Genomic DNA, 26,492 nt, shown 5'->3' with positions numbered 1-26,492 from the left:
ACAAAGTTTGATAAAAACAGACCCAAATGTAAAGTAATATAGTACTGCAAAATACTGCCAAGAAAATACATGTTTAAAGTAATCAAACGAACCTTATGATACAGCAGCACCATTACCTTTGACTTGTCTAAATTGAGGAGTTCTGCTGACAGAAATATCTAGCCTGCCACTGGTGACATTCTTCTCAATATGTTAGTTATCTGGCTGTCAAATTGATCTATAAATTTAAGATGCTTAACCACTGACCTGAAAAAAGTATGCAGCCCATGAAGTCAGATCCTACAATCTGCACGTATTTTTGAAGTCAATGACCCAACACTTAAATTATTTATGACAGCCAGGAAATAATGGAATTTTTGACTTCGCGTAAAATTCTTTGATGCTCATTGACGGACACAGCTCCTGATCTCCTTGGGTTATGCTGCCCCCCTACAGGAGTAGGTCACTAGGAAGAAAAAAAAAGTCTGGCTACACTATGGGCAGTCCCAGGGGGAATACTCCCTCTCTGCTATAAGTACCCAGTATTGTTACAAGCAGTGGCAAAAGATCTTCAACTCCACAGAGAGGTGGGTGCTGTGTCCCTCGAACATCAGACAAAATGGGATTTTTGTACTTCTAGTAAAATCCATTTCTCTGAGTTCAACGGGAACAGTGCTCCATAAATCATAACAAGTGTGTTATATGGCCTCCTCCAGGAGTAAGACTAGGCAGAACAAAAAACACCTGGCTATGCCCATGGGCTGTCCTCAGCTGGTATATAACCCCCTCTCTGCTCTAGGTAAAATGGAAATGGATTTTACGGTAAGTACAAAAATCCCATCTACTGACACGGCGCTCAAAAAAAATCATAATTAGTGGGATGTCCAAAAGCAGTGCCTAAAAGAAAAATGAGGGAAGGGGAAAATAACCCAAGGCTTAACATAAGGCCCTTAACCAGGACACACGAGCCTTAACCGGATCACATGAGCCCAGTCTGAAAAATAAAATAGTTGAAAGAAAAACACCCCTTGGAACAGCCCCTCTTAAAAAGCAGCCTGCAAATCTTTGCGGCCAAAAGAAGCATCCGCAGATGCCAAAGTATCTACCTTAAAGAATTTTGTGAAGGCATGCACGGACGACCAAATGCCCCCCATTGCAAACCTGCCATATTAAAGTCTGATGACTTAAGGCCCAAGAAATACTCAGCGCCCGAGTAGAATGCGCTGTGACAGGGAAAGGTGGAACCTGACCTTTAATGGAATAGGCCTGAGTCGCTGTCTGTCTGATCCATCTGGAGATGGTAGCCGCAGAAGAGGCCAGCCCTTTTCTTGGTCCGTCCGTAACCACAAAGAGTCTGACCTCCGAAAGGACTCCGTAGCTGCCAGATACTCCTGAATCACATGAACACATCCAAGGTATGCAATGCAAATTCCTTGGGGTGAGCCGGCTTGGGACACAAGGAAGGAAACAATGTCCTCATTCAAATGGAAGTCAGATAAAACTTTGGGCAGGAATGAGGGACAGGAACGAAGAACCACTTTATCCCTATGGAGCACTAAAGAGGGACTGTGACAGGATAATGCAGCCAATTCCGATACCTTGTGGGATGAGGTAATAGCCTTGTGGGATGAGGTAATAGCCATCAAGAACATAGGCAAGGGAATCTCCCGAATATTCTCAAATGGAGGTTTCTGGAGAACCAAAAGTACTACATTTAAATCCCATCGTGGCAAAAAAGACCGTACAGGTGGAGCCACATGTCGAACCCCTTGAATGAAGGTACAAGCTAAAGAGTGCGTGGCTAGGGTTTACTGAAAGAAGATTGCCAAGGCAGACACCTGGTTCTTGATGTTACTCAAGGCCAACTGCTGATCAATGGCCTGTGGAAGAAAGATTAAGATTCAAACCACAGAAAAGGATCAAGGATGAGCGCCAATCGACCCACATCAAGAAACGGACGCTTTCCACGTATGATGGTATATATTGTTGAAAGACAACTTCCTCGTCTTCGCCATAGTAGGAATCACTGATCCAGACAGACCTCTATCCCTCAGTATCTGGCTTTCAATAGCTAAGCCATTAAAATCAGCGACTGTAAAGAAGGATGGTAGATCAGCCCTTTGGACAACTTGTCTTATCTGAGAAGAAGCCTCCAAGGGGCATTTAGAGTCACCATTGATGATTGGAAGATCCTCGCTCTTGATTCATCGCAGGAACTGTGAAAGAAGCCTTAGCCATGATTCTTGGATGCCTGTGGTGCCTGTCAGAGGCCCCCGTGACCTCGTCACAAACTTCGGTATCCTCCTGTGGAGCCAAACATGCTAAAGAAGCTGCATGTAGGACTGTGCAAACAGAACTGTCTTGAAGGTGGATACCACCATACTGAGAAACTGTATGCAAAATGGGAGAGAGAACTGTCCATGTGACAGCAGCCGGTGAATCAAAGCCTGTCCTGTGGTTCCTGAAATTTGTCGAGAGGAAGGACCACCCTGGTCAGAATTAAAATCAGATATAGGTAAATCAATTCCCTGGACAGGGATAGGATAGGGGGGACCTTAGGTAGTTTAGACATCACCTGAACCTTTACAGGAACAAAACCTGCTTGGTCTGCGGCCCAATTCTTAAGCCACAACACAAGCCTAATCACCACCACTGAAACAAAAGTTAGGACAGCACAGGAGCTGTATCCAAAGCACTATCACAAATAACTGTAGCCCATGGACCAACTGGTCCGCTAAAAAACATAAGCAGCGGGCCCTGCTCACCTCCCAGGCCCTGGCGCAATTCAGTTAGGGTCTGAGACACCAGGGCTGAGGCAACGACTGGGTGCAATGCCGAACCAGCCATAGTAAACATGCTGCGTGACACAGCCTCCGCTTTCTTGTCAGCAGGGTCCTTAAAGGACGGAGATTCCTCTACTGGGATCATGGTTACTTTATTCAACCTGGAAACAGGAGGGTCCATCACTGGCGGACTAGCCCACTTTTTTAAAGCGACTCCTCAAAAGGGTAACGTAAAGCAAAATGTTTGGGGACCACAAAGAGTAACTTTGGTTGTTCCCATTCTTTACACGAAAACCTGTCAAAATAATGCAAATAAGGAAAATACCTTTGCATTAAGATACGACTTGTGGGTACCAAATGACACAGCCATGTCCGTGGCTACATCAGCCACATCCCTCCATGCTGCGACCATGGAGGAATCATCCTCACTATCGGATGGATCAGGGGGTGTGATCATGGCATCAGGCTAAACAATCAGATGAGACAGTCTGAGCAGGGGAAGGCGGGGGACGCTTCCTCCTGGGCCTTTGCCTACGTGCCACTTCCACCCAGGACACAGTAATGACTGCAGGACTGCCGTCAACGCAACCATGTGAAACTGGGGTCCTGGGGGACTTGCCACCTTCATGAGGGGGGTCAGTGGGGGGAGATGAGATGTGACCTGGAGACTCCATAAGAAAATCAAGACCTTGCAGTCCAAAAACGATTTTGTGGCACCACTAAAGGATCCCCTCAAGGCTCAGGATGCCTATCACCAGAGAGAGAGATAACAGGGACCCCCTCCCCCCCACCCTACCGACCGGAGGAGTGTTGAGAATTCGAACCCAGCATCATCATGGACGCTATCCCTGTTCCGGACACAGGTAGAGAAAACTAAGGAGGAAGAGAAAGAGGGGGAGCGTCGGCATCCCCACGAGGCTTCAGTTGTTTCCAGCATCTCCCAGACTAAGGGAAAGTGGCCCCCGTGCATCATCCGGCTACACAAACATGGCCGCTTACCGGAGACCAGCCAGACTAAGGGAAAATGGCTATCATCAGCACCCTCTGCAAGGGGACCAGCCCTGAAGGACACACGTTTAGGGGAGACTATGCTGTGCATTCTGCACCGGTCTTTGCACTGGAACCCCCCTGCACTATACCCACACTGCAAACAACAGGCCATGCACCTAGGGGTCTCTAAACTGGGACCCCGCCAGACTACCAGGGCGGGACACTATCCCAGGACCCTTACAGAGTGGAGATAGCAGGGAAGACCCCAGGGGTCTCTGCTGCGTTCTCTGCCCTGGGACCCCCACCAGACTCTAGGTCCAGACAGGGGGGGAAGGGGAGTGGGGAAAGCCCAGCTCAGTGAGGGATTAAGGGTTGGGAGTAGGAAACCTGCCGACAGGTCCAACCGTCCCTGGAGTTTACCCGCATCCACTGCAAAGAAAACCACCAAAAAGGGGAGAGGGGGGACTGTACTTACCCTTTCATGGTGCGAGTAACGCTTCCGACAGAACTCCTCACCACCGAAGTAGGGGAGCTGTCGGCCAAAGGGCCGCTGCGTCTCGGGCCCAAGCTCCGCCATATGCAACCCTGTGAGTCTCCTTGCAAACCTGCGTCACTGATGCCTGATGACGGAAGGCCCAAGTAGAGTGCACCTTAACAGTGAAAGGAGGAACCTGACCCTTGATGGAAAAGGGTTGAATCACTCTGATCCATCTGAAAAAGGTCACAGGAGGAAATGGACAACCCCTACCGAGGCCCATTCATAAGCACAATTAGCGAGTCTGATTTCCTAAAAGACTCCGTAGTTGCCAGGAGGGAACGATGTGGAAAAAGAACCACCTTATCACTGTGAACCAAGTAAAGCGAACGACCGAGTAACGCCCCCAATTCCGACTCCGTGCGCAGAAATGATAGCCACCAAGGTAGCCACCTTCTGGGACAGTGTAAGCGGGGTAATCTCCCAAAGACTCAAAAGAAGGCTTCTGAAGGATAGAGCACCAAATTGAGGTCCCAAGGTGGCAACAGAGACCACACTGGGAGGGCCAAGTGCCTCACTTTCTGAAGAAAAGTTCACACCAGGGAGTGTGTGGCCAAGGGCTGTTGAAAGAAGACCGCTAAGGTCGACACCATACCCTCGATAGTACTCAAGGCCAGTTTCTGCTTAACCCCCTGTTAAGGAAGGTCAAGATTGGAGCCACCAAGAAAGAGCGAGGATGAACCCCAAGAGACTCACACTACACAATGTACGACTTCCACATACGATGGTAGATCTTCCTAGAAGTACATTTCCTAGTTTTAACAGCCTTGGAATCACTGACGCAGACAAACCATGTCCAATCTTTCAGCACCTGGCGTTCAACAGCCAAGCTGTCAAAGCCAGCGACTGTAAAGCAGAATAGAAGATTGGTCCTAGGGACCAGCAGATCCTCCCTGGGAGGAAGCTTCCAAGGAATGTCGGCGACCAGCCGCAGCAGATCGGCGTGCCAGTCCCGTGACCGAGCCACAAACCTCTGCACCTTTCTGTTGAGCCGAGACGCCAACAGATCCACCTCAGAATGCCCCACCAGAGACAACTCATGAAACACCTCTGGATGAAGGGACCACTCCCCTTGGTCCAAAGCCTGTCACCTGACATAATCCGCTAGCCAGCTTTCCACCCCGGGAATGTGTACGGCAGAGAGGGCTGGAACAAACCATTCTGCCCACGTTACAATGCTGGCTACCTCCAGAACCACCAGGACATTTTGTGTCCCCCTGGTGATTGACATAAACCACGGACGTGGCATTGTCCAATTGAATGCGCACTGGACATCCCTGAAGACGATCCATTCAATGGTCCAACCACAGTCTGATTATTCGGAGTTCCAAGACATTGATCAGTAGTCTGGACTCTTCCAGTGCCCAGAGCCCCTAAACAGAATTTTTTTGCCGAGGACGCCCCCCCCAGCCGAACAGGCTTGCATCTGTGGTGACCACTGTTCAATACAAGGGGAGTATTTGCTCAGCCTAAGCACCGGAGACTCAGTCAATCCCCGGCTCAGCCGAATCCGATTGTCCAGAGACTGTAGAGTCTTGTCTCATTTGGCCAGAATCTCCCTTTGCAGAGAACTCGTATGGAACTATGCAAACGTAATCACCTCGAAGGTAGACACCATCAGGCCCAACACCCGCATGCAAGTTTGGAGGGATGACCATCTACTGGACAGCAGGAGATAAATTGCAGCCTACAATTTCTGGAGCTTGTCCAAATGAAGGAGCACTCTGGCTAAGTCCAGAGTCAGGCCCAGATAGTCGAGCTTTGTGGACAGAACCAGAGCAGACTTCTGAAAATGGAGAATCCGGCTGAACTCTCTCCCCCCCACTCGCAGAAGGAGGTCGTCCAAGTAGCCCAGTACCGTGATCCTCTATTGGCATAACGATGCTAGCACCGGGGCTAACACTTTTGTGAAGACCCGAGGAGCAGAGGCGAGACCAAAGGGTAACGCCACAAAACTGATAATACTCCCATTCCCACGGCAAAGCGGAGGAAGCGATGGTGACTGGCACATATTGGAACGTTAAGGTAAGCATCCTTGATTTTCATAGAGGCAAGAAAATCCCCCTGATGCAGGCATGCCACAACCGTGGAAATGGATTCCTTTCTGAACTTCTGCACCCGCACAAAACAGTTCAGCACCTTGAGGTCCAGGATTGGACGCACCTTGCCTTCCTTCCTGGGAACTGTAAACAGGTTTGTGTAAAATGCCTGAAAACATCCAGAAGTCAGAACCGGGACAATTACCCCTTGAAGTAACAGGTCTTGTGCCGCTCCAAAACAGACCCTGTAAGCGGTCCGGGGACAGGCGCAAGTTGGAAGCAAAGAACCTTGCTGGGGGACAAGAGAAAAATACTTGATATTGTAGCCGGACTTGATGACTTTTTGGACAAACTTGTTTTGTACCAGGGAAGTCAATGGGTCCGGAAACCAGTGAGGACTTCCCCCCCACCCTCGATACAGGTGAGGGCGCACCTTCCTGCTGAAGGAGCCTTGTCTGCGGGTCTAGAGAAGCCCACTCTCAGCTTGCCAGGCCCATTTGGATCCTCTAGAGGAGGCCCTGAAGGCTTCGAGCCCTTGTCAGTCGACCCAGAGGGACGAAAAAAACGTATGAGCCGAGAAGGAGGGCCCACGTCTACAATGAGGGTCCTTGCCCTTAGTAGCCTGCAAAAGAAAGGTACTCTTTCCCCCCTTTGAGATCTTTAATGATGTCATCCAGGGTAGCACCAAACAGGTAATCTCCTTAAAAGGGAAGATCGGTGAAGGCCTTTTTCGACGTCCGGTCCGCAGACCAGCATTTGAGCCAAAAGACACGCCGAAGGACCATTGCCGAAATAGACAGCCAAGCCACTAGGGCAGCCGCATCGAAAGAGGCATCACAGAAGCTGCAGCCCCTGGACCAGCTGGTCTGCCAGCTCAGCAAAGCAGGGGGAGCGGTTTTCCCTCCAGGTCATGGCGTAAAAGCTTAGCCTACTCAGTCAGTTGCGACACCAGTGCAATGCTAAATACCAGCCTCAGTGCCGAACTAGACAGAGTGTACATATTGCGGGCCACCGCCTGCGCCTTCCTGTCAGCCGGATCCTTAAAGCCCAGGGACTCTTCAACCCGAATCATGGTTACCTTGTTCAATCTGAAAACTGGAGGGTCTGCCACTGGTGTAACAGTCCACTTATTAAGAAGAACTCCTCATAGGGGTATCGCCTTGCAAATCCCTTAGGGACCCCAAGGGGACGCTTTGGGCCTCTTTAGCAACAATTCTGTCAAATTAGGCGGGGAAAGGAAAAACCTTTACCACACTAGATGGCTTGTGAGTGCCAAAGGGAACCTGCGCCTTCGTCGCAGCTGTGTCCTTAATTCACAATTAAATCAGTTATACCACCAGCACCTTTTCGTGCGCAGTTGCAGATGTGGAGGAATCATCCTCACTATCTGAGGATTCCAGGCACGTGGTCGCAGACCCAGCAGGGACACTCAAATACTCAAAAACACGAAAAAACACACTACAAAAAGGACAACCCCCACCACGCTGGCAGCACCCCCCGGTCGCCAGGCACAAAGAACCATCTTCAGCAGAGAGGGAGAGGACCCCACCAGACTTTGCCACCCAGCAAAACAGGCACTCACAGCCACCAGGATAATCTGCCCTCCACGTTCGGTGATCAGGAATTGAAAAGATCCAGGAGTCAGCACCAGGGGATGAGGAGGGGTTCCCACCGCCAAAATCACTGCCCACAGGGCTCCAGTCATGGCCGCCACTATTTTCAATGGAAAACCACCGAAAATGGCCACCGGACTACACAAACATGGCCACCGTGCATTGAGCACACAGGCTACAACAAAACGGCGGCACCACAAGGCTCCCAGGAGGGATCCCTCGGCCTCAAGGACAGGCCCAGGCAGGATGGAGGGCCCTGGCAGGAACCCCCCACCAGGTACCTCCCCCCCCCGCACAGCTGATCGTCCGATCACCGCCGGGGAGGGGTCACAGATGAAGGGGGGTACCTGACGAGAAGGAGGGCAACCCGGGGGTCCGTCCTCCCTAGGAGGGGCCCGTGTCCACCCCAAAAAACTCCAGGGGGATAGGGGGGACAGCTACTCCCCATAACAGGAACTAGGCGGGCACCACTTTAGACAGAACCAATCGACATCGAAATGGAAGGGGGTGTTTTCGGCCAGGAGGAACACTGCGACTCGGGCCGAGATCCTGTCGTATGCGACCTTGCGAGGCCAGCCCCTGTCCGGTGAGGCTATGTCGTGGTCAACCTAGCGCGGAGCTGAGGTCTGCATGCACTCGCTTGCCAGACTGGGGTGACCACTGGATCTAGATTATACAGCCTGTCGCCCAGTCCGGCAGTTGATCGTAGATTTCACAGAAAAAAAAATTTCTATCTAAACAGAAAAGATTGACAGGACCAGAGATCCCAGCAAGGAAATGGGTCCTTACTCCTGACTAGGCAGAAAAAAACTGGTACCTATAGCAGAGAGAGGGAGTATACCCCCTGGGACCTGCGTATAGGCATAGCCAGACTTTTTTCTGCCTAGTGTCCTGTCCTACTCCTGTAGGGGCCAGTATAACCCAATAGTTAAGAAGAAGATCAGGAGCTGTGTCTGTCAATGAACGAAAGAGAAAAGCATTTTTAAAAACAGGCCAGCAATGGCAGCATACAGATTTTAATATAAGGAAGGGATGAGTTGTGCCTCAGTTGTTATTTACATACAACATTCACCCTGGTTTTATGAGTTCCAATGTGTACTGGAGATTAATTTGGGTGAAACAGAAGTATGTAGGCATATCACTGGTTTATTATTACACGATAATGCTCATTTATTTCCCAAGGTCAGTCTGTTTAAATGTAGCGTAGAAGCAGTATTTTACCTTGTTTGGGTTGGACCCTGTAACACCTATAGGGTTTAGTAGATCTTCCAGTCCATGAGGCACTGGCCACAAATTCAAGGCCATTTTTCCAGAAACTAATGTGTCTGTATAATCAAATAAATTGATATTGCCCCAGGCCAATGGACAGTGTTCCTACAACAAAAATACATTGCAAGAAATAAAATTTTTCACTGCAGTTTATTTTTTTCACACAACCTTTTTGCCCCCTCAGGAGGTTTCCTAACTAAACTCCAAGCAGACACAGATACAAGGCATGATAGCTACCTCTGACACCGCTTACACCTTTACTTAGATGCTCTGAAAGGAATACATTGTCTAGGTTCACATCTATGCGGCTGTGCTCGATGCGTTTTGCATGCAGTTTCCGTGCGTTTTTGATGCATTCTTGCATGCAGTTTTCATGCATTTTGCGCTCTCTCCAACACTGTGTATAGCTGGTTGCTAAGAAGCAGGCCAGGAACCGGGCCCTCGGCATCCTTAACAACCGATGAGTCATCAGCTGTCAAAAAATAAATACGTCCCCCCCCCCCCCCCGGACATTTTTTTTACTTTCTGCTATAAAACGTTCCCAAAACAAACATTTTAAAAATCTAATTTTTTTATCAGTTTAGGCCAATTTGTATTCTGCTACATATTTTTGTTTAAAAAAAAAAAAATCCCAAAAAGCGTATTTTAATTGGTTTGCGCAAAAGTTAGTGTTTACAAACTACGGGATCGATTTCTGGAATTTTTTTTTTTTTTTTTAGTAATGGCGGCGATCAGCGTTTTTAGCAGGACTGCGACATTGCGGCGGACAGATCGGGCCCCCAACTGACATTTTTTACACTTTTTGGGGACCAGTGACATTATTACAGTAATCAGTGCTAAATATTATGCACTGTTACTGTATATATGACACTGGCAGGGAAGGAGTTAACACTGGGGGTGATCAAAGGGGTTAATGTATGCCTAAATATGCTTACTGACTGTGGGGGGGAGGGGGGGGGGGTTTGTGACAGGCACAGAGATCGGGGTTTCAGCTTAGCTGAAACTCCTGATCTCTCCCTGCCTGTCTGACAGAAGACTCGTCTGATTTGTTTACAAAAGCAGGCGGGTCTTCTGTCAGTTTCTCTGAATTGCCGCAGCTCCTCCCTCGGCCAGCCGAGGCCTTGTGCAAAGAAATCGCCTAGTCCTACGTGATTTTACGCAGCCGAGCCGCCCTGCCGCAGTAATACTATGGTGGGCGTTAGGCAAGAGGTTAATTATACAGTACACGACACAAGCAACTTATTCATACACAATGGGACATCCCCAAGCACTGAATACAGAGCAGGCAACTACTAGGAAAATGGAATTGTGCCAAAAAGCCCAAAAAAACAAGGGTCAAGGACCCAAGTTTAAGGTCGTTGCAAGATGAGACATCCACCTGGTAAAACTTTGAAAAAGTATGAACAGACGACCACGTGGTGGACTTAACACAGTGGGGCAACAGTGGCTTGGTGCCTAAAAGCCCAGGATACGCTTACAGATCTGGTGAATTGGGCAAACAATGCAGACAGGAGGAGGATTTTGTTTTAAGGAGCATAAGCTCTTGAAATCAGGTTTCTGATGCACTGTGTAATGGCAGATTTGGAAGCAGGGTGCCCCTTGCACTGTTTCGAGGAAAGAACAAGCTGGGAATCTGTAGAATGGACGCAATCACCTTTAGGTACACTCTAATGCCTCTGACTACATCTAGGCAACAAAGAAAGAATTCCTTTGGATGCTTTGGAGTAAGGCACAAGGATGGCAGGAAAATGTCCTCATTGAGATGGAACATTGAAAACACTTTTGGAAGGAAGAATGGTCTTGAGCATAATACAACCTCGTCATTATGAAGTATGACGAAGGGCTCTTTATAGGAGAGGGCTGCCATTTCAGACACACGTCGGAGAGATGTGATGGCTACCAAAAAGGCTACTTTGAACCCATTAGGGATATTCCCTTGGAGATTCTTGTCAGCAAAGGGTGGTTTCTATATTAGCGAGAGATCAAAATGAATGTTCCAGGGAAGCCAAGTGTGCTGCAAGAGGAGGGCCTAACACAAGAATCACCTTGAATAAAGGTTTTTCACTGAGGTCTTTTAAAAAGCATGGACAAGGCCAATACCTGCACTTTTAGGGTGCCGAGAGCTAGATTCTGTTAAAGACCTACTTGCAGGAAGGCCAGAATGCGAGGCACAGTAATATTGACTGAATTGACTGTGCTCACAAGGCAAAGTAAGATCTCAATACAATAGAACTTGGAAGGAACCTTTCTTGCTTTAGCAAAATACAGCGGATATAAAAAGTCTACACACCCCTGTTAAAATGTCAGATTTCTGTGATGTAAATAAATGAGACAATGAAATCATTTCAGAACTTTTTCTGCCTGTAATGTGACTTATAAACTGTACAACTCAACTGAAAAAACAAACTGAAATCTGCACGCCCTCTTATAACTGGGGACGTAGCAGTGTTCAGAATTGAGCAATCGCGTTCAAACTCATGTTTAATAGGAGTCAGTACACACCCGCCATCATTTAAAGTGCCCCTGATTAACCCCAAATAAAGTTTAGCTGTTCTAGTAGGACTTTCCTGACATTTTCTTAGTCGCATCCTACAGCAAAAGCCATGGTCCGCACAGAGCTTGCAAAGCATCAGAGTAGGGCTGCCACGACTTGTCGACGTAGTCGACTACTAAAATTCGTCGACGTGTGTGAAAAGCGTCAAAGCGTGACGTCACACGCCCCGTGCTCGCATTGCCGGCCGGGCCGCTCCATTGATTGGGGCCGCTGCAAGACCTGAGAGCAGGCGGGACGGGTGCAAATATCGAGTTCTGCGGGGCTGAGGTGGGACGGCGTCATCGAGTTCTTACAGGGGGCGGGGCGGGGAGGATTAGGAGACCTGAGAGCAGGCGGGACGGATGCAAATATCGAGTTCTTACAGGGGGCGGGGAGGATTAGGAGACCTGCGGCCGTGTAATGAATGTATTAAAAGCAGTTCCTTCGGTTCTAAGTACACTGATCACCTCCCACTCACTGTGTGTGAAGGGGCCCCATTCCTCCCCAATGCCTGGCCTAGTATACCCCTATAGGGCCCCATCCCTCCCCAGTGCCTGGCCTAGTATACCCCTAAAGGGCCCCATCCCTCCCCCAGTGCCTGGCCTAGTATACCCCTATAGGGCCCCATCCCTCCCCCAGTGCCTGGCCTAGTATACCCCTATAGGGCCCCATCCCTCCCCCAGTGCCTGGCCTAGTATACCCCTATAGGGCCCCATCCCTCCCCCAGTGCCTGGCCTAGTATACCCCTATAGGGCCCCATCCCTCCCCCAGTGCCTGGCCTAGTATACCCCTATAGGGCCCCATCCCTCCCCCAGTGCCTGGCCTAGTATACCCCTATAGGGCCCCACCCCCTCCCAGTGCCTGGCTTAGGATACCCCTATAGGGCCCCATCCCCTCCCAGTGCCTGGCTTGGGATACCCCTATAGTGCCCCATCCCTCCCCAGTGCCTGGCCTAGGATACCCCTAAAGGGCCCCATCCCTCCCCCAGTGCCTGGCCTAGTATACCCCTATAGGGCCCCATCCCTCCCCAGTGCCTGGCCTAGTATACCCCTATAGGGCCCCATCCCTCCCCCAGTGCCTGGCCTAGTATACCCCTAAAGGGCCCCATTCCTCCCCCAGTGCCTGGCCTAGTATACCCCTATAGGGCCCCATCCCTCCCCCAGTGCCTGGCCTAGTATACCCCTATAGGGCCCCACCCCCTCCCAGTGCCTGGCTTAGGATACCCCTATAGGGCCCCATCCCCTCCCAGTGCCTGGCCTAGGATACCCCTATAGGGCCCCATCCCTCCCCAGTGCCTGGCCTAGGATACCCCTATAGGGCCCCATCCCTCCCCAGTGCCTGGCTTAGGATACCCCTATAGGGCCCTATTCCTACCCTATTCTACATCAGCCGCTGTGAGCGGCATGATGTCCCGGGGCGGCTGGGCCTGCGCATCAACTGAGCTGATTCTCTGTGGCTGCAGACTGCCGCCAACGCCGATGATCCCTCCCCACTCCAGCAGCATCATGTGATCGCAGGTGAGCCTGAGGGGTCTACACTGGGAGGGGGGCTTACTAAGTGGTTTGTACTAGGTGGGAGGCCTTACTGAGGGGTCTGTACTAGGTGGGAGGGCTTACTAAGTGGTCTGTACTAGGTGGGAGGGTTTACGGAGGGGTCTGTACTGGGAGGGGGGCTTACGGAGGGGTCTGTATTAATTACAGGATTAATTAGCTAATCAAAAAAACACTCAATTAAGCAAAAAAAATAAAATAAAAATAATCGTTAGATTAGTCGACTAATCGTAAAAATAATCGATAGATTAGTCGACAGACAAATTAACCGTTAGTTGCAGCCCTACATCAGAGGAATCTCATTGTTGAGAGGAATCAGTCGGGAGAAGGGTACAAAAGAATTTCAAAAGGCATTAGATATAATATGAAACACCGTAAAGACAGTCATCAAGTGGAGAAAATATGGCACAACAGTGACATTACCAAGAACTGGACGCCCCTCCAAAACTGATGAAAAGACGAGAAGAAAAACTGATCAGGGAGGCTGCCAAGAGGCCTACAGCAGCATTAAAGGAGCTGCGGGAATATCTGGCAAGTACTGGCTGTCTGGTATATGTGACAACAATCTCCCGTATTCTTCATATGTCTGGGCTATGGGGTAGAGTGGCAAGACGGAAGCCTTTTCTCACCAAGAAAAACATCCAAGCCTGGCTAAAATTTGCAAAAACACATCTGAAGGCTCCCAAAAGCATGTGGGAAAATGTGTTATGGTCGGATATACCCAAGCTTGAACTTTTTGGCCATAATATAGGTCTGCTGCAAAAAAACAACACTGCACATCTCCAAAAGAACACCATACCCACAGTAAAGCATGTGGTGGTAGCATCATGCTTTGGGGCTGTTTTTCTTCAGGTGGAACAGGAGCCTTAGTCAAGGTAGAGGGAATTATGAACAGTTCCAAATACCAGTCCAGTCAAAATTGGCACAAAACCTTCAGGCTTCTGCTAAAAAGCGAAGCATTAAGAGAAACTTCATCTTTCAGCATGACAACGACCCAAAGTATACGTACAAATCAACAAAGGAATGGCTTTATCAGAAAAGGGTTAAAGTTTCAGAATGGCCCAGCCAGAGCCCAGACCTGAATAAGATAAAAAAAATATGTGGGGTGATCTGAAGAGGGTTGTGCACAGGAGATGCTCTTGCAATCTGACAGATTTGTCAATGTTTTTGCAAAGAGTGGGCAAATATTGCCAAGTCAAGATGTTCCATGCTGATAGACTCAAACCCAAAAGAACTGAGTGCTGTAATCACATGAAAAGGTGCTTCAACAAAGTATTAGTTTAAGGGTGTGCACACTTATGCAACCACATTTTAGTTTATTTTTACTTCCCTCTATCTAAAAGATTTCAGTTTGTTGTTCAACAGGGGATTTATAGAGCATCTGAGGCCAGAGCTAGAGGATGCCTGGTTCTGGTAATAAACAGAGGTAGGTTGATGTTGTATCTGGAGGCAAAGATGTCCCATGCGGAATCTCCCCTCTTTGGCATACAAGTTTGAACACATCTGGATAAAGAAACTATTTTTCTTGGTCCAAAAGGTTGCGGCTTTGATAATCTGCCTGCCAGATGCTCACTACTGGGATGTGAACAGCAGAAATCGATGGACAGCGAGTTTGTCCATGAGACAATCCAGTTTGCTTCTTTCAGGGAAGCCAGGCACTCTGTGCCCCCTTGACGGCTGAAGTATGCCACTGTGGTGGCATTGTCTGACTGTACCCGAACTGGGAATTCCCTTTAGAAGGGGGCTCCAGTACCGAAGGGACAACCTGACTGCACTGAGCTCCAGGATCTTGATGGGGAGTTTGGTTTCCTCTTGACCATGTTCCCTGTACTGTCAAGGATTGGGGAAGTCCTCCCCAGCCTGACACACTTGCATCTGTTGTAAGAACTTCCAATTGTAAGGAGGGCGAGTGCCCCATATAGGATTCGCTACATTACAGGCTGTCCCCACAGCATTGAGTCCAGGTACGACTCCCAAGGGTGCACCGATCTGGATCTGCTTCTGTATAGGCTTTAAAAGACAGTAAATGGTTAATTGAAGAATTCCAAGAAAATAAAAGAAAAAAAAATAAGGGAAGCTTATTTTTACACAAAAGGTGAAGAGTTCCATCACCTTTAGACACTAGCAAAAAACTGAGGTCTCAATGAGTGGATGGGGTTTATATGGGAGTGCCTCAGAAAGGCATGTCCTCAAAAGCTATAGTCTATATCCAAGGTGTATGAATTAAGTTGCCTGTGTCCTGCACTGTACAATTAAGAAATGCTGTTTTTTTTTCCCCCACTTGTGATTTGGTAAATTTCACAGCATTCCCTTGCAAAGTAAACATCTTATTCAACTTTAGTAAATCAATGTATAATTCCTAAAGTAAAGCTAGGCAACTACTTCTATTCTTGGTACAAAAATCTGTATAGGCAGAAAATAGAAAAAAAAAAAAAAAAAAAAAAAAAGATAAAACTGGTGTTACTATATCACACAGAACCATATGTTGAAGGTTGAAGTGGGGGCTTTGTAGAAATTGGCCATGTGACATTTTGCATTGGAAATCACAGCATACCAACTACTTACCTCTTTGGCACCCTTTCTGCCCTTCACAGAACAAATGGACAGACAAAGGCGAGCTGCCCTGGGCAGATCTGGGATGTACATGTCATACAAAAGCCACTCATTCCATCTGAAAAAAAAAAAAAAAAAGTTTAAGAAAATAAAAAGTATCAATGTAGAGTAAAGGGTTTGTAATGTCTAATACAAGAAGAGTACCGACACCCCAAATTAACTGAATGTTATATTACTTTGTCATTGCATTTGTATACTCCTTCACTTACCGTAAATATTGTTTTTAATGTTGTATTAATAAATATTTGTTTACTTTTTATCTATATACAAGTGTTTATGTTCAAATAGTTAACGGTACCCATTTAAAAATCCCACCAGCCCTCCTCTTTTGTCCCTTTTTTCCCCTCCCCCTTCTTTTTTCTTCCTTTTTCTTTCTTTCCTAATTCCCCCCCCCCTTCCTCTCTCCCCCTCCCATTTCTCCCCCCCCCCCTCCATCACCCTTCCCCCCCTCTTTTCCTACCCCTTTCCTTTCTCCCTGCCTTTTGTTTCTTTTATTCCTTCTCTTTCTTAGGTGACTGGCTCTGGCACCTAGAGCCTATCCCTGTTCCAGTTTCATTGGGGTTATTCCCAATTGTTCCAAAATAAAAAGTATATAATAACAAATGGATTTTGCTCCACACATTTTAGGCCTCATCTACTCTGGACGTTTTACTAACTCTCCTAGACTCCTTTCCTCCGGGCAGCAGCATTTAGTCTCTTGGGCAGTAATTCATTTTATTGGCCAGAATAAAACGGTCAATGAAATTAATTAACGAGCCTAATGTTAGGGCATGTTTACAAACATTAAGCATTTTTTTTTTCTGCCAAAGCGCAGCTGCGCCTGGATGCACTGGCTGTGGGGTTTTTTTTTCTGCCTCTAAACACAACGCAGCCCACTCTGACACCCTATGTGCATAAGTAATCGCATCTAAAAAAAGCCACCTACTTCGACAAAGTGAGCAGAGGAAGTTCACAAAGGTTTTCAAAAGGAGACTTTTTGAAGTACCGCAGTACCAAATTGAAATCCCACGGAGGTACCAGGGATCGCAGCAGAGGAGCCAGATGGCAAACTCTCTGCACGAAGGGGTAAACCAAGGACTTCGCAGCCAACGGCCTTTGGAACAATATGGCTAAAGTGGAGATCTGGCCCTTGATGGTGCCCAGAGACAAACGTTGATCTACACCTAGTTGTAGAAAATCCAACAGGCGAGACACAGAAAAGGAACAAGGAGAAATTCCACCAAGCCTTCCAAACTCTAAGATGAACTTTCCTGGAAGTAGATTTCCTAGCTTTTAACAAAGTAGGAATCACCGACTCAGACAGCCCTCTGTCCTTCAGCACCTGGTTTTCAAATCGCCAGGCCGTTAGAGCCAGCGACTATAAAGCAGGATGGAAGATTGGTCCCTGAGACAGAAGATCTTCCCTGAGAGGAAGTTTCCAATGGACCTCTGCTACCAGCCTTACCAGGTGTGCGTACCAAGACCAGCGAGGCCAATATGGAGCCAGCAGAATGACTGGAATCCCTACTACCTCGATTCTGCGTAGCAGTCTTGACAGAAGTTGTATTGGAGGAAAGGCATAAATCAGATGATACTGAACCCAAGGGGCCACCAGTGCGTCTGCCAGAGGATCCTGAGACCATTCTCCCGGATGCAAAGTTTGCCGACTGAGATAGTCCGCTTGCCAATTCTCCACCCCCGGAATGTACACAGCAGAGAGAGCCGGAACATATAGTTCTGCCCACCTCAAGATACCGGCTACTTCCCTTGATGCCCCCTTGATGATTGACATATGCCACAGCAGTGGCATTGTCAAATTGTATCCTCACAAGGTGTCCCTGCAGACAATCCGTCCACTGAGACAGACAAAGTCTGATCGCCCAAATCTCCAGGATGTTGATCGGCAGACTTGACTCCTCTCAAGTCCAAACACTTTGGGCCGAGTACACTCCCAAGACACCTCCCCACCCCGACTGACTGGCACCCGTGGTGATCACAGTCCAATACAGAGGAAGAAAGGATTTTCCCAGGCGAAGCCCCGGGGAGCAGAGCCCCCATAGTAGAAACCCCCTCGTACCCCGATTCAACAGAATCAGAACATCTAATGACAGCGGATCCTTGCTCCATTTGGCCAGAATCTTTTTGCAGATGTCTGGTATGGAACTGAGCAAACAGAGTCGCCTGGAAGGTGGAAACCATCAGGCCCAGCACTTGCATGCAAGTCCTGAGCAATGACCGACGGTTGGACAACAGGAGCGGAATCGCATTCTGTAGCTTCAGAAGTGTCGCCTGTGGAAGAAACACCCAGGCCAATGCTAAGTCCAGCGTCAGACCCAAGTAGTCCAGCTTGGTAGACAGAGTCAAAGCCGATTTCTGAAATTTCAGTGTCTCTCTGAACTTCTGAAGATTACGCACAGTGATGTCCCAGTTAGCTTCTAGAGCAGAAGACGACTCTGCACGCAGAAGCAGATCGTCCCAAGCAACCCAGTACCGCGATCCTCTATGTCGTCGCAAGGCCAGAACTGGGGCCAAAAACGGCAAAAGAAAATGCTGATGCTTGACATATATTGGAATATAAAAAGGTAAGTGTCCTTGAGATCGACAGAAGCCAGAAGATCCCCTTGATGGAGGAAAGCTACCGTGCGAATGGACTCCATCTGAAATTTCTGAACTCGCACAAAGCGGTTGAGCCTTGAGGTCCAGGATCGGACGAACCTTGCCTTCCTTCCTGTGAAATGTAAACAAATTTGAATAAAAACTTTAAAAATGTTCCGACTCAGAACAGACACAATGACTCTTTGCGCTAACAGTTCTTGCACTGCCCCGTATAGGCCCTGTAGCCGATCGCGAGACAGCCGCAAGAGTGAAGGAAAGAACCTTACTGGACCGAAACTCGATCTTGTAACCAAACCAACTAGTGGACCCATTTGTCCTGAATGAACAAGGTCCACGGTTCCAGAAAAAGGCGAAGACCTCACCCCATCCTGGATGCGGATGAGGGCGCCCCTTCAGGCTGGGGAAGGCTTGTCTGCGGAACCGGTGGTAACCGCCTTTGACTTAACATTCCAGGGTCTCTTGGAGCCTCCCGCAAAGTTACGGGTGGATCTCGAACCCTTTTCCTACGATCCAGAAGGACGAAAAACTGGATTTTTTACTTCCCGTAAAATCTTTTTCTCTTACATTCATTGACGGACGCAGTCTCTGATGCATATCAGTAGGGTAGGGTTATACTGCCCCCTACAGGAGTAAGACACTAGGTAGAAAAATTCAAGTTAGACTTACCGATAACTTGTTTTCCAATAGTCTTTCAGGATAGCACCTTGAGAGATGGCTCCTCCCTCTCACCAACAGGAAACACCCCATCCCCAGATTTTAAAAAGGAGGCTTCTCCCACCATTCATCCCTTGTAGAAGAGTACCTCCGGCCCATGCTGGAACACGAACAGATATGGTTAATAAGAGCAACATTTTATACAATAGGGCGGGCTCCTGCTGTCCTGAAAGACTAATGGAAAACAAGTTACCGTTAAGTCTAACTTGAATTTTCCCTTAACGTCTTTCAGGACAGCACCTTGAGAGAATTATCGAGACTTACTTAGCTTAGGGAGGGACCACAGCCATGAAGGACCTTTCTGCAAAAAAGCCTGGTCCCCAGCTGCCAAAAAGGTCCAAACTATAATGTCGTGCAAACGTAAAGTAACTTGACCACGTAGCCGCCTTGCAGATCTGATCTGGAGTGGCACCAGCTTTCTCTGCCCATGTAGTGGCTAGAGCTCTAGTAGAGTGAGCTCTAATCCCCTGCGGGGGAGATAATTGATAACGCATGTAGTTCACTAATCCTTCTTGCTGATGTTATTGCAACCAAAAAGGCAGATTTGAGGGAAAGGTTTCATATAGAAATGGTCTCTAAAGGTTCTTTTGTAAAAGCCTGATAAGTCCCACTTGGAAAAAACTCTTGCTGGTCTGTAGTGGGTAAGAGCCCTGAAGAATCTGGTGACCTGAGATTCTGAGGCAATAGGTTTTTATAGGAATACTCCCAAGGCCGCTACTTGCACCTTGAGGGTACTTCACCGCCAAACCCTTCACTGCACCCTCTTGTAGAAACTCCAAAATTGATGCAATACTATCCAATTTTTGATCTCTTCAACCACAGCAGGTATTATAAGTTTTCCAAACTTTTGCAATATATATATATATATATATATATATATATATATATATATATATATATATATATATATATATATCTCTGGTGACCTTCTCCCTACTGGCAAGTAAAGTGGTTACTACCGCGTCAAGAGTCCTTTCCTTTTTAGTAGTTGCTCCTCAGATACCAGGCGGTGAGGTTTAGTTTTTCTACCTCTGAGTGACAGACTGGTCCCTGAAGAAGCAAGTCCTGACGAGGAGGGAGCTGAAAGGCAGGTTTGGCTGCCAGTTGAAAACCAGGCCCTTTTGGGTCAATATGGCGTGATCAGGATCACTGAGGTTCTTTCCATCTGTATCTTTCTCAGTACAAGAGGAATAAGTTGAAAGGGGGGAAAGGCGTACCCCAAGCGGAAGTTCCAGGGATGTGCTAGAGAGTCCATTCCCAGAGAGTTGTCGTTTCTGTGGAGTGAGAAGTAAAGTGGAAGTTTTGAGTTTTCTCTTGTAGCTTCGCTACCATCTCTTGGATCTTGACTTGCTTGTCCTCTGGTAAGATCTTGTGTTCCACTGAGCATATTTGAAACCCCAGGAACTGCACCCGCTGAGCTGGTGTAAAGGTTTGACTTCTGGAAATTCACTATCCAGCCCAGAGACTCTAGGTGACCTCTGGCTTTGTCCAGATCCTTTTGAAGCTTTTCTTTTGACGGGGCAAAGAAAAGTAGGTCGTCCAAGTATGGTACCACAGAGATTCCCTGTAGGCGGAGAGGCGCTGGGCACTCTGCCATCACTTTCGTGGAAATCCGAGGGGCTGATGACAGGCCAAAGGGAAGGGCTTTGATCTGAAGATGAAGCATTTCCTTCCCCATATTTACAGCCAACCTTAGGAATCTCTGTGAATGAGAGGCTATAGGGATATGTAGATAGGCATCCCTTAAGTCTATTGATGCCATAAAGCATCCTTTGGCTAAACAGGGTTCTGACTGTGAAAATCGAGTCCATCCGAAATTTCCTGTACAGAACTGACCTGTTTAGTGGTTTCAAATTCAGGACAAGATGGAAATCCCCCGATGGTTTCTTTATCAGGAATATGTGGGAATAAAACCCCTGATGTTGTTCCTCCAACGGTACTAGACAGACAACTCCCTGTCGCATCAGGTCCTTTAATAGGTCTGTCATAGCCAGGGCTTTGGCTGCATCTCTTGGGAGGTTTGTGACAAAGAACCTTTCGGACGGAGGCTCCGAAAACTCGATCTTGTAGCCTTGAGACAGCATATCCAGAATATAATGACTTATGGCTGCCCAGTAGGGTAGGAATTCCCTTAACCTTCCTCCCACCTGTAAAGTTTTGTCATTGCGTTTTACTGGTCGACACAGGAGGATGGAACAGAGTGCTTCCTTTCCCCTTGGGTCTTTGCTCTGACCAATTTCTCCTCTTCTCCTGGGGCCTGCTATCCTGATGAGTTTTTTTAGGTCGAAAAAGCCTCATAGGTGGCTGCTTTTTTCTTTTTGATAGTCCAACTCAGGACCAAATAGGAGATCCCCTTGGAATGGGATTCCGCACAGCTTGTTTTTGGAAGCTGCGTCTCCAGGCCAACTCTGTAACCACTCTTCTGGCCGAGTTGGTTAGTGCTGCTGACCTTGCCGTCATCTTTACTGATTCCGCTGAAGCATCTGCAATACATGCTATAGCCATGGAGAGAGTGGAGAAAGAGTCCAGGATTTCTTGTTTAGGGGAATCTGAATATGTGCTTTCAACTGGCTAAGCCAGTACTCCAAATTCCTGGATACGTAGGTCACTGCCATAGCCGGGTTAAGATTGCCCATGGTGGACTGCCAGGATCTCTTGAGTGGTTGGTCCATCTTCTTGTCCATGGGATCCCTCAAAAATCCCATGTCCTCGAATGCTAGGTCAGTTGACCTAGAGACCTGGGAAAAGGCTGCGTCGATTTCTGGAACCTTATTCCAGGGGGCTCCTGGGTCTTCATCGAAAGGAACCGCCTTTTAAAGGCTTTGGGGAAGAAGGGTTTCCTCTCTGGCTCAGCCAACTTATTTCTGATGGCATCTGAAATGGTCTGATGCACCGGAAAGGTGCGACCCTTAGGTTCACCCAGGCCTGCGTACATCCCATCATGCAGGGATAGCTCCTTTTCTTCTAAACCTAGGGTGATATAAACCGCATTTAAGAGACAGTCTACCTGCTCTAAGGACAGCTTATATTTAGAGGGCATATTTTGAGCCCCTTCCTCCTCTTCTTCCTCTGAATCCTCTTTGAAATGCAAGGGGGAATGACTTCCTTGGGTGGGAGGAACCACTTCTGTTTCCACCAAAGGAACCGATTGGAAGCCCTGAGAAGAGTGTGAGGCTGATGGCTGACTCAAGGCAGGATCCTGCAGGGATGATCAAAAAGATTGGATGGCAGCATCCAATTCCTTCCTTACAGATGTGATTAAGTCGCCACATGCTGAAGTAGCTTCTTCTTTTACTTAAGTATCGATACAGCCCTGGCAAAGTGTCTTTTTCCAAAGTTCAGACAACTTTGTCTTGCATGAGGGGCATTTCCTCTTAGCTATTATTTCAGAACTTTTAGCCTGGAAGACATAAAAGAAAAAACACAAAAAATTCTTTATTAGGAGTAAGCCTAAACTTTAGGGCCACCTAGGTGCACAGGAAGACATAAGGTAAGCCCCAAGTGCCCTGACAGGCCACCAGGGGGTATAGTGAAAAAAAGGAAAAGGAGAGAGACCCCACAGTAAGTTTAGGTAATACACAGTTACCCCTTACCTGGGCCTTGCTGGTGCTTGTGCCTGTCCCACTCACTGTAGAAGCTGTTTCCATCACTGGCAGCGTATCCTGTGGCTTTCGGTACCGGTTCCGGAGACCAAAAGCGCACATGCGCCGGACCGGAATAAGCACCAGCTTGCTCCTCCCCTCTTCCACTGCGTCCGGTGGAAAGGACGCCGCGCGCCCCCTGCACGAGCGCTGCCCCTTTCGGAAACCTCACTTCCAGCTGGACGAGCGTCAGTCCACCCGGGTCAAGCAGCACCAAATTTGAAAAAGTAGCGGTGGGAAAGAAAAAAGGCCGCACCGCCAGCCAGAAAAGCCATCCAGGGGCTGTGCTACGAGGGGTCCTGACTTGCCTGAGCACTGAAGGGGGAAGAGGGATCCCATGCACTGTAGTCGGTCGCGTGAATGGGAGGAAGCAAAAGTCTCCAAAACAGGGTAAGGTGGACGCAGGGAGCCCGGTCTCTCAGGACAGCACCTTAAGAGCCCCAGACTCCCCACACAGGTGTTCCTCGGCTGGAGGAAACACAAAAACTGATGAATGGTGGGAGAAGCCTCCTTTTTAAAATCTGGTAGATGGGGTGTTCCTGTTGGTGAGAGGGAGGAGCCATCTCTCAAGGTGCTGTCCTGAAAGACGTTAACGGAAAATGGTCCTGGCTACGCCTATGGGCAATACCAGGGGGTATACCCTCTCTTCCTGCATAGGATGTCCGTTTTGTATCAAAGCAGTGTCAGAGAAATAATACCAACCCAACTCGAAATAGAGGGGCGGGTACTGCGTCTGTCAATGAACTTACGAGAAAAGGATCTTCGGGGACCGAAGCCACCAGAATCCAGTTCTCTCTATCCTTCATTGACGGACGCAGTCTCTGATGCATTTCAGTAGGGACGTCCCAAGGCAGTGCCATAAAATGAAGGGTGGGAACAGCAGAAAAAAAACAAGTCCCCAAGGCTAAACATAGCCAAACAAGGCAACACAGGACTCATCAGAACAACAAGATGAGACCAACCCGACACAAAACACTAAACACCCTCAAGGAAGGCCAAAAAGCCACCTAAAACAGCAGCCTGCAAAACTTTGCGGCCAAAACAGGCATCCGCAGATGCCAGCACATCCATCTTACAAATTATGTAAAGGTGTGAACAGACGACCAGGTAGCCGCCTTGCAAACCTGAAGCACAGATGCCTAATGGCGAAAAAGTGCAGGAAGCACTAAGCGCCCGAGTAGAATGCGCCTTAACAGGGAAAGGTGGAATCTGACCCTTAATTGAATAAGCCCGCGCAACTGTCTGATCCATCTGGCAATAGTCGCAGCAGACGCAGGCAGCCCTTTCTTTGGACTATCCTTGAGTACAAAGAACGAATCTGACCTTCAAAAAGACTCAGTCGCCAAGTACACCCTGACTGCCCGAACCACATCCAGAGTATGCAGCGCAAATTCCTTAGGATGTTTTGGCTTAGGGCACAAAGAAGGTAACACAATGTCCTAATTTAATTGAAAACTGAAAACCATCTTTGGAAAGGAGGACAGATCCGGACGAAGTACCACTTTATCCCTCTGAACCACCAGGTAGGGAGAACGACAGGACTACACTGTCAGTTCCGACACCTTGCATGCAGAAGTGATAGCCACCAAGGTCACCTTCTGGGATAAGGTAAGCAGGGGAATCTCCCGAATACTTTCAAAAGGAGGTTTATGAAGAACCGACCGCACCAAATTAAGATCCCAAAAGGTGGCAACGGAGGTCGCACCGGAAGTACCAAGTGTCGCACTCCCTGGATGAAGTTACGCACCATAGAATGGGTGGCCAATGGCCTTTGGAAGAAAATCGCCAAGGCCAAAACCTGAACCTTGATAGTACTCAAGGTCAACTTTTGATCAATGCCCCGTTGAAGGAAAGCCAAGATACGAGCCACCGGGTAAGAGCGAGGGGGATTCCCAAGAGACTCACACCACGCAATATACGACTTCCACGTGCGATGCTAAATCTTCCTAGATGTCGCTTTCCTCGCTTTAAGCAGAATGGGAATCACTGAAGCAGACAGACAATCCCTGTCCTTTAGCACCTGGCTTTCAACAGCCAAGCTGTCAAAGCCAGCGACTGTAAAGCAGGATGGAAGATTGGCCCTTGAGACAGTAAATCCTCCCTGAGAGGAAGTCTCCAAGGAGTGTCTGCGACTAGCCTGACCAGGTCGGCGTTCCAAGGTCAGCGAGGCCAGTCCGAAGCCACAAGACTGACCGAAATCCCTTCCGCCGCGATCCTGCGAATAAGTCTTGGCAGCAACTTGAGAGAAGGAAAGGAATACATCAGCTAAGATAGGATGTTTATAGGGTATGGGCGCTACTTCCGATGCGATATACTAAAGTGCTGAAAATATGTTTGTGATGGTGTTAGAAGTATGGTGTCATCAAAAATTATATATATACTTTTACACTGTTAACCACTTGCCGACCGCCGCACAACTATCTACGTCGGCGGTCAGCCCCTCACAGGCAAACTAACGTAGGGCTACGTTGCTTGCTTGTGAGGGTCTAGGGAGCGAGCACGCGCCGCCGGAGGCGTGGTCACGGACCCCCCCGCGCGTGTGACCAGCGGACCCGATGTCCGCCGGCCACTCGGCGATCGGCGGGGGAGAGGGAGAATGTCAGGCAGCTTGTGTAAACAAGCGACCTGTCATTCTCCTCGCTGTAAAGACACTGATCACATGGATCTACTATGTAGATCCGTTGATCAGTGTCCTTACAGCTCAAGCCACAGCCAATCACAGTAGAAAGCACGCCCCTAGGGACACACACAGCCCCTCCCTCCCAAATAAAGTTAACCCCTTCACTACCAGTGTATTTTTACAGTAACAGTGCATATATATATATATATATATATATATATATATATATATATATATATATATATATATATATATATATAGCACTGATTACTGTAGAAATGTCACTGGTAGCCCCAAAAGTGTCAAAAATGTCAGTCAAGGGTCCGATCTGTCCGCCGCAATATCGCAGTACCGCAAAAAAAAAAAAAATCGCAGATTGCCGCCATTACGCGTTAAAAAAAAAAAAAAAAAAAAAAAAAAACAACAAAAATGACAAAAATCTTTCCCTTTGTTAGTAAACGCGATAACTTTTGCGCAAACCAATCAAAATACGCTTTTTGCGATTTTTTTTTACCAAACATAGGTAGCATAAATATAAAGGGTTGGTGAAATTCTCGCGCTGTCTCTCTAGTTGTTGTCTAAAATCTATCACCTTTAATGCCGCAGGTACTAAAATTGGTAACCTACACAATTCAGATAAATAAAGTTGGGGGGAGTACCGCGCTTTAAAGTGCTTAATATAACATAAATTAAATCATATACATGTGTGGAAAAGTGTCTTAGTGCTTCTTAATATAATATTCATAAATTGTGTATCTCAATGTGCAAAATAAATACAATCTGATATAAATCCTTCAGTTAATAAATAGGTGGTAAAATCTACTAAACTAAAATAAATCTTACTTAAACAAGCAATATAAATACAGTATAAAGTGACAAAAATTGTTTATAAAATTATTAGTCCGTGACCCTTTCAAAAAATAAATTATGTGCTCTTAATTAGGTGGTTTCAAATATAAAGTGCTGAAGTGTCCTTTAAATAAATATATAGTAATCAACAGAATCTTCTTATCCAAAT

At 47.7% G+C, this 26,492-nt stretch overlaps 1 protein-coding gene across 1 annotated transcript in view; it reads right to left on the bottom strand.

Annotated features, from left to right (window-relative positions):
* PIK3CA (phosphatidylinositol-4,5-bisphosphate 3-kinase catalytic subunit alpha) overlaps nucleotides 1-26,492 on the bottom strand; it is a 318,657-nt gene that overhangs the window by 180,946 nt on the left and 111,219 nt on the right. The window contains exons 7-8 of the mRNA XM_082248881.1: nucleotides 15,857-15,962; nucleotides 9,161-9,313 (exon numbers count right to left, since the gene is read on the bottom strand). Of these exons, the coding sequence (XP_082105007.1) occupies nucleotides 9,161-9,313; nucleotides 15,857-15,962 (259 nt within the window). The remainder of the gene's footprint in view (nucleotides 1-9,160; nucleotides 9,314-15,856; nucleotides 15,963-26,492) is intronic.

The sequence above is a fragment of the Pelophylax lessonae genome, assembly GCF_965119305.1.
Source record: "Pelophylax lessonae genome assembly, chromosome: 3".
Lineage (NCBI taxonomy): Eukaryota > Metazoa > Chordata > Amphibia > Anura > Ranidae > Pelophylax > Pelophylax lessonae.
This window is presented reverse-complemented; position numbering and strand designations above follow the sequence as displayed.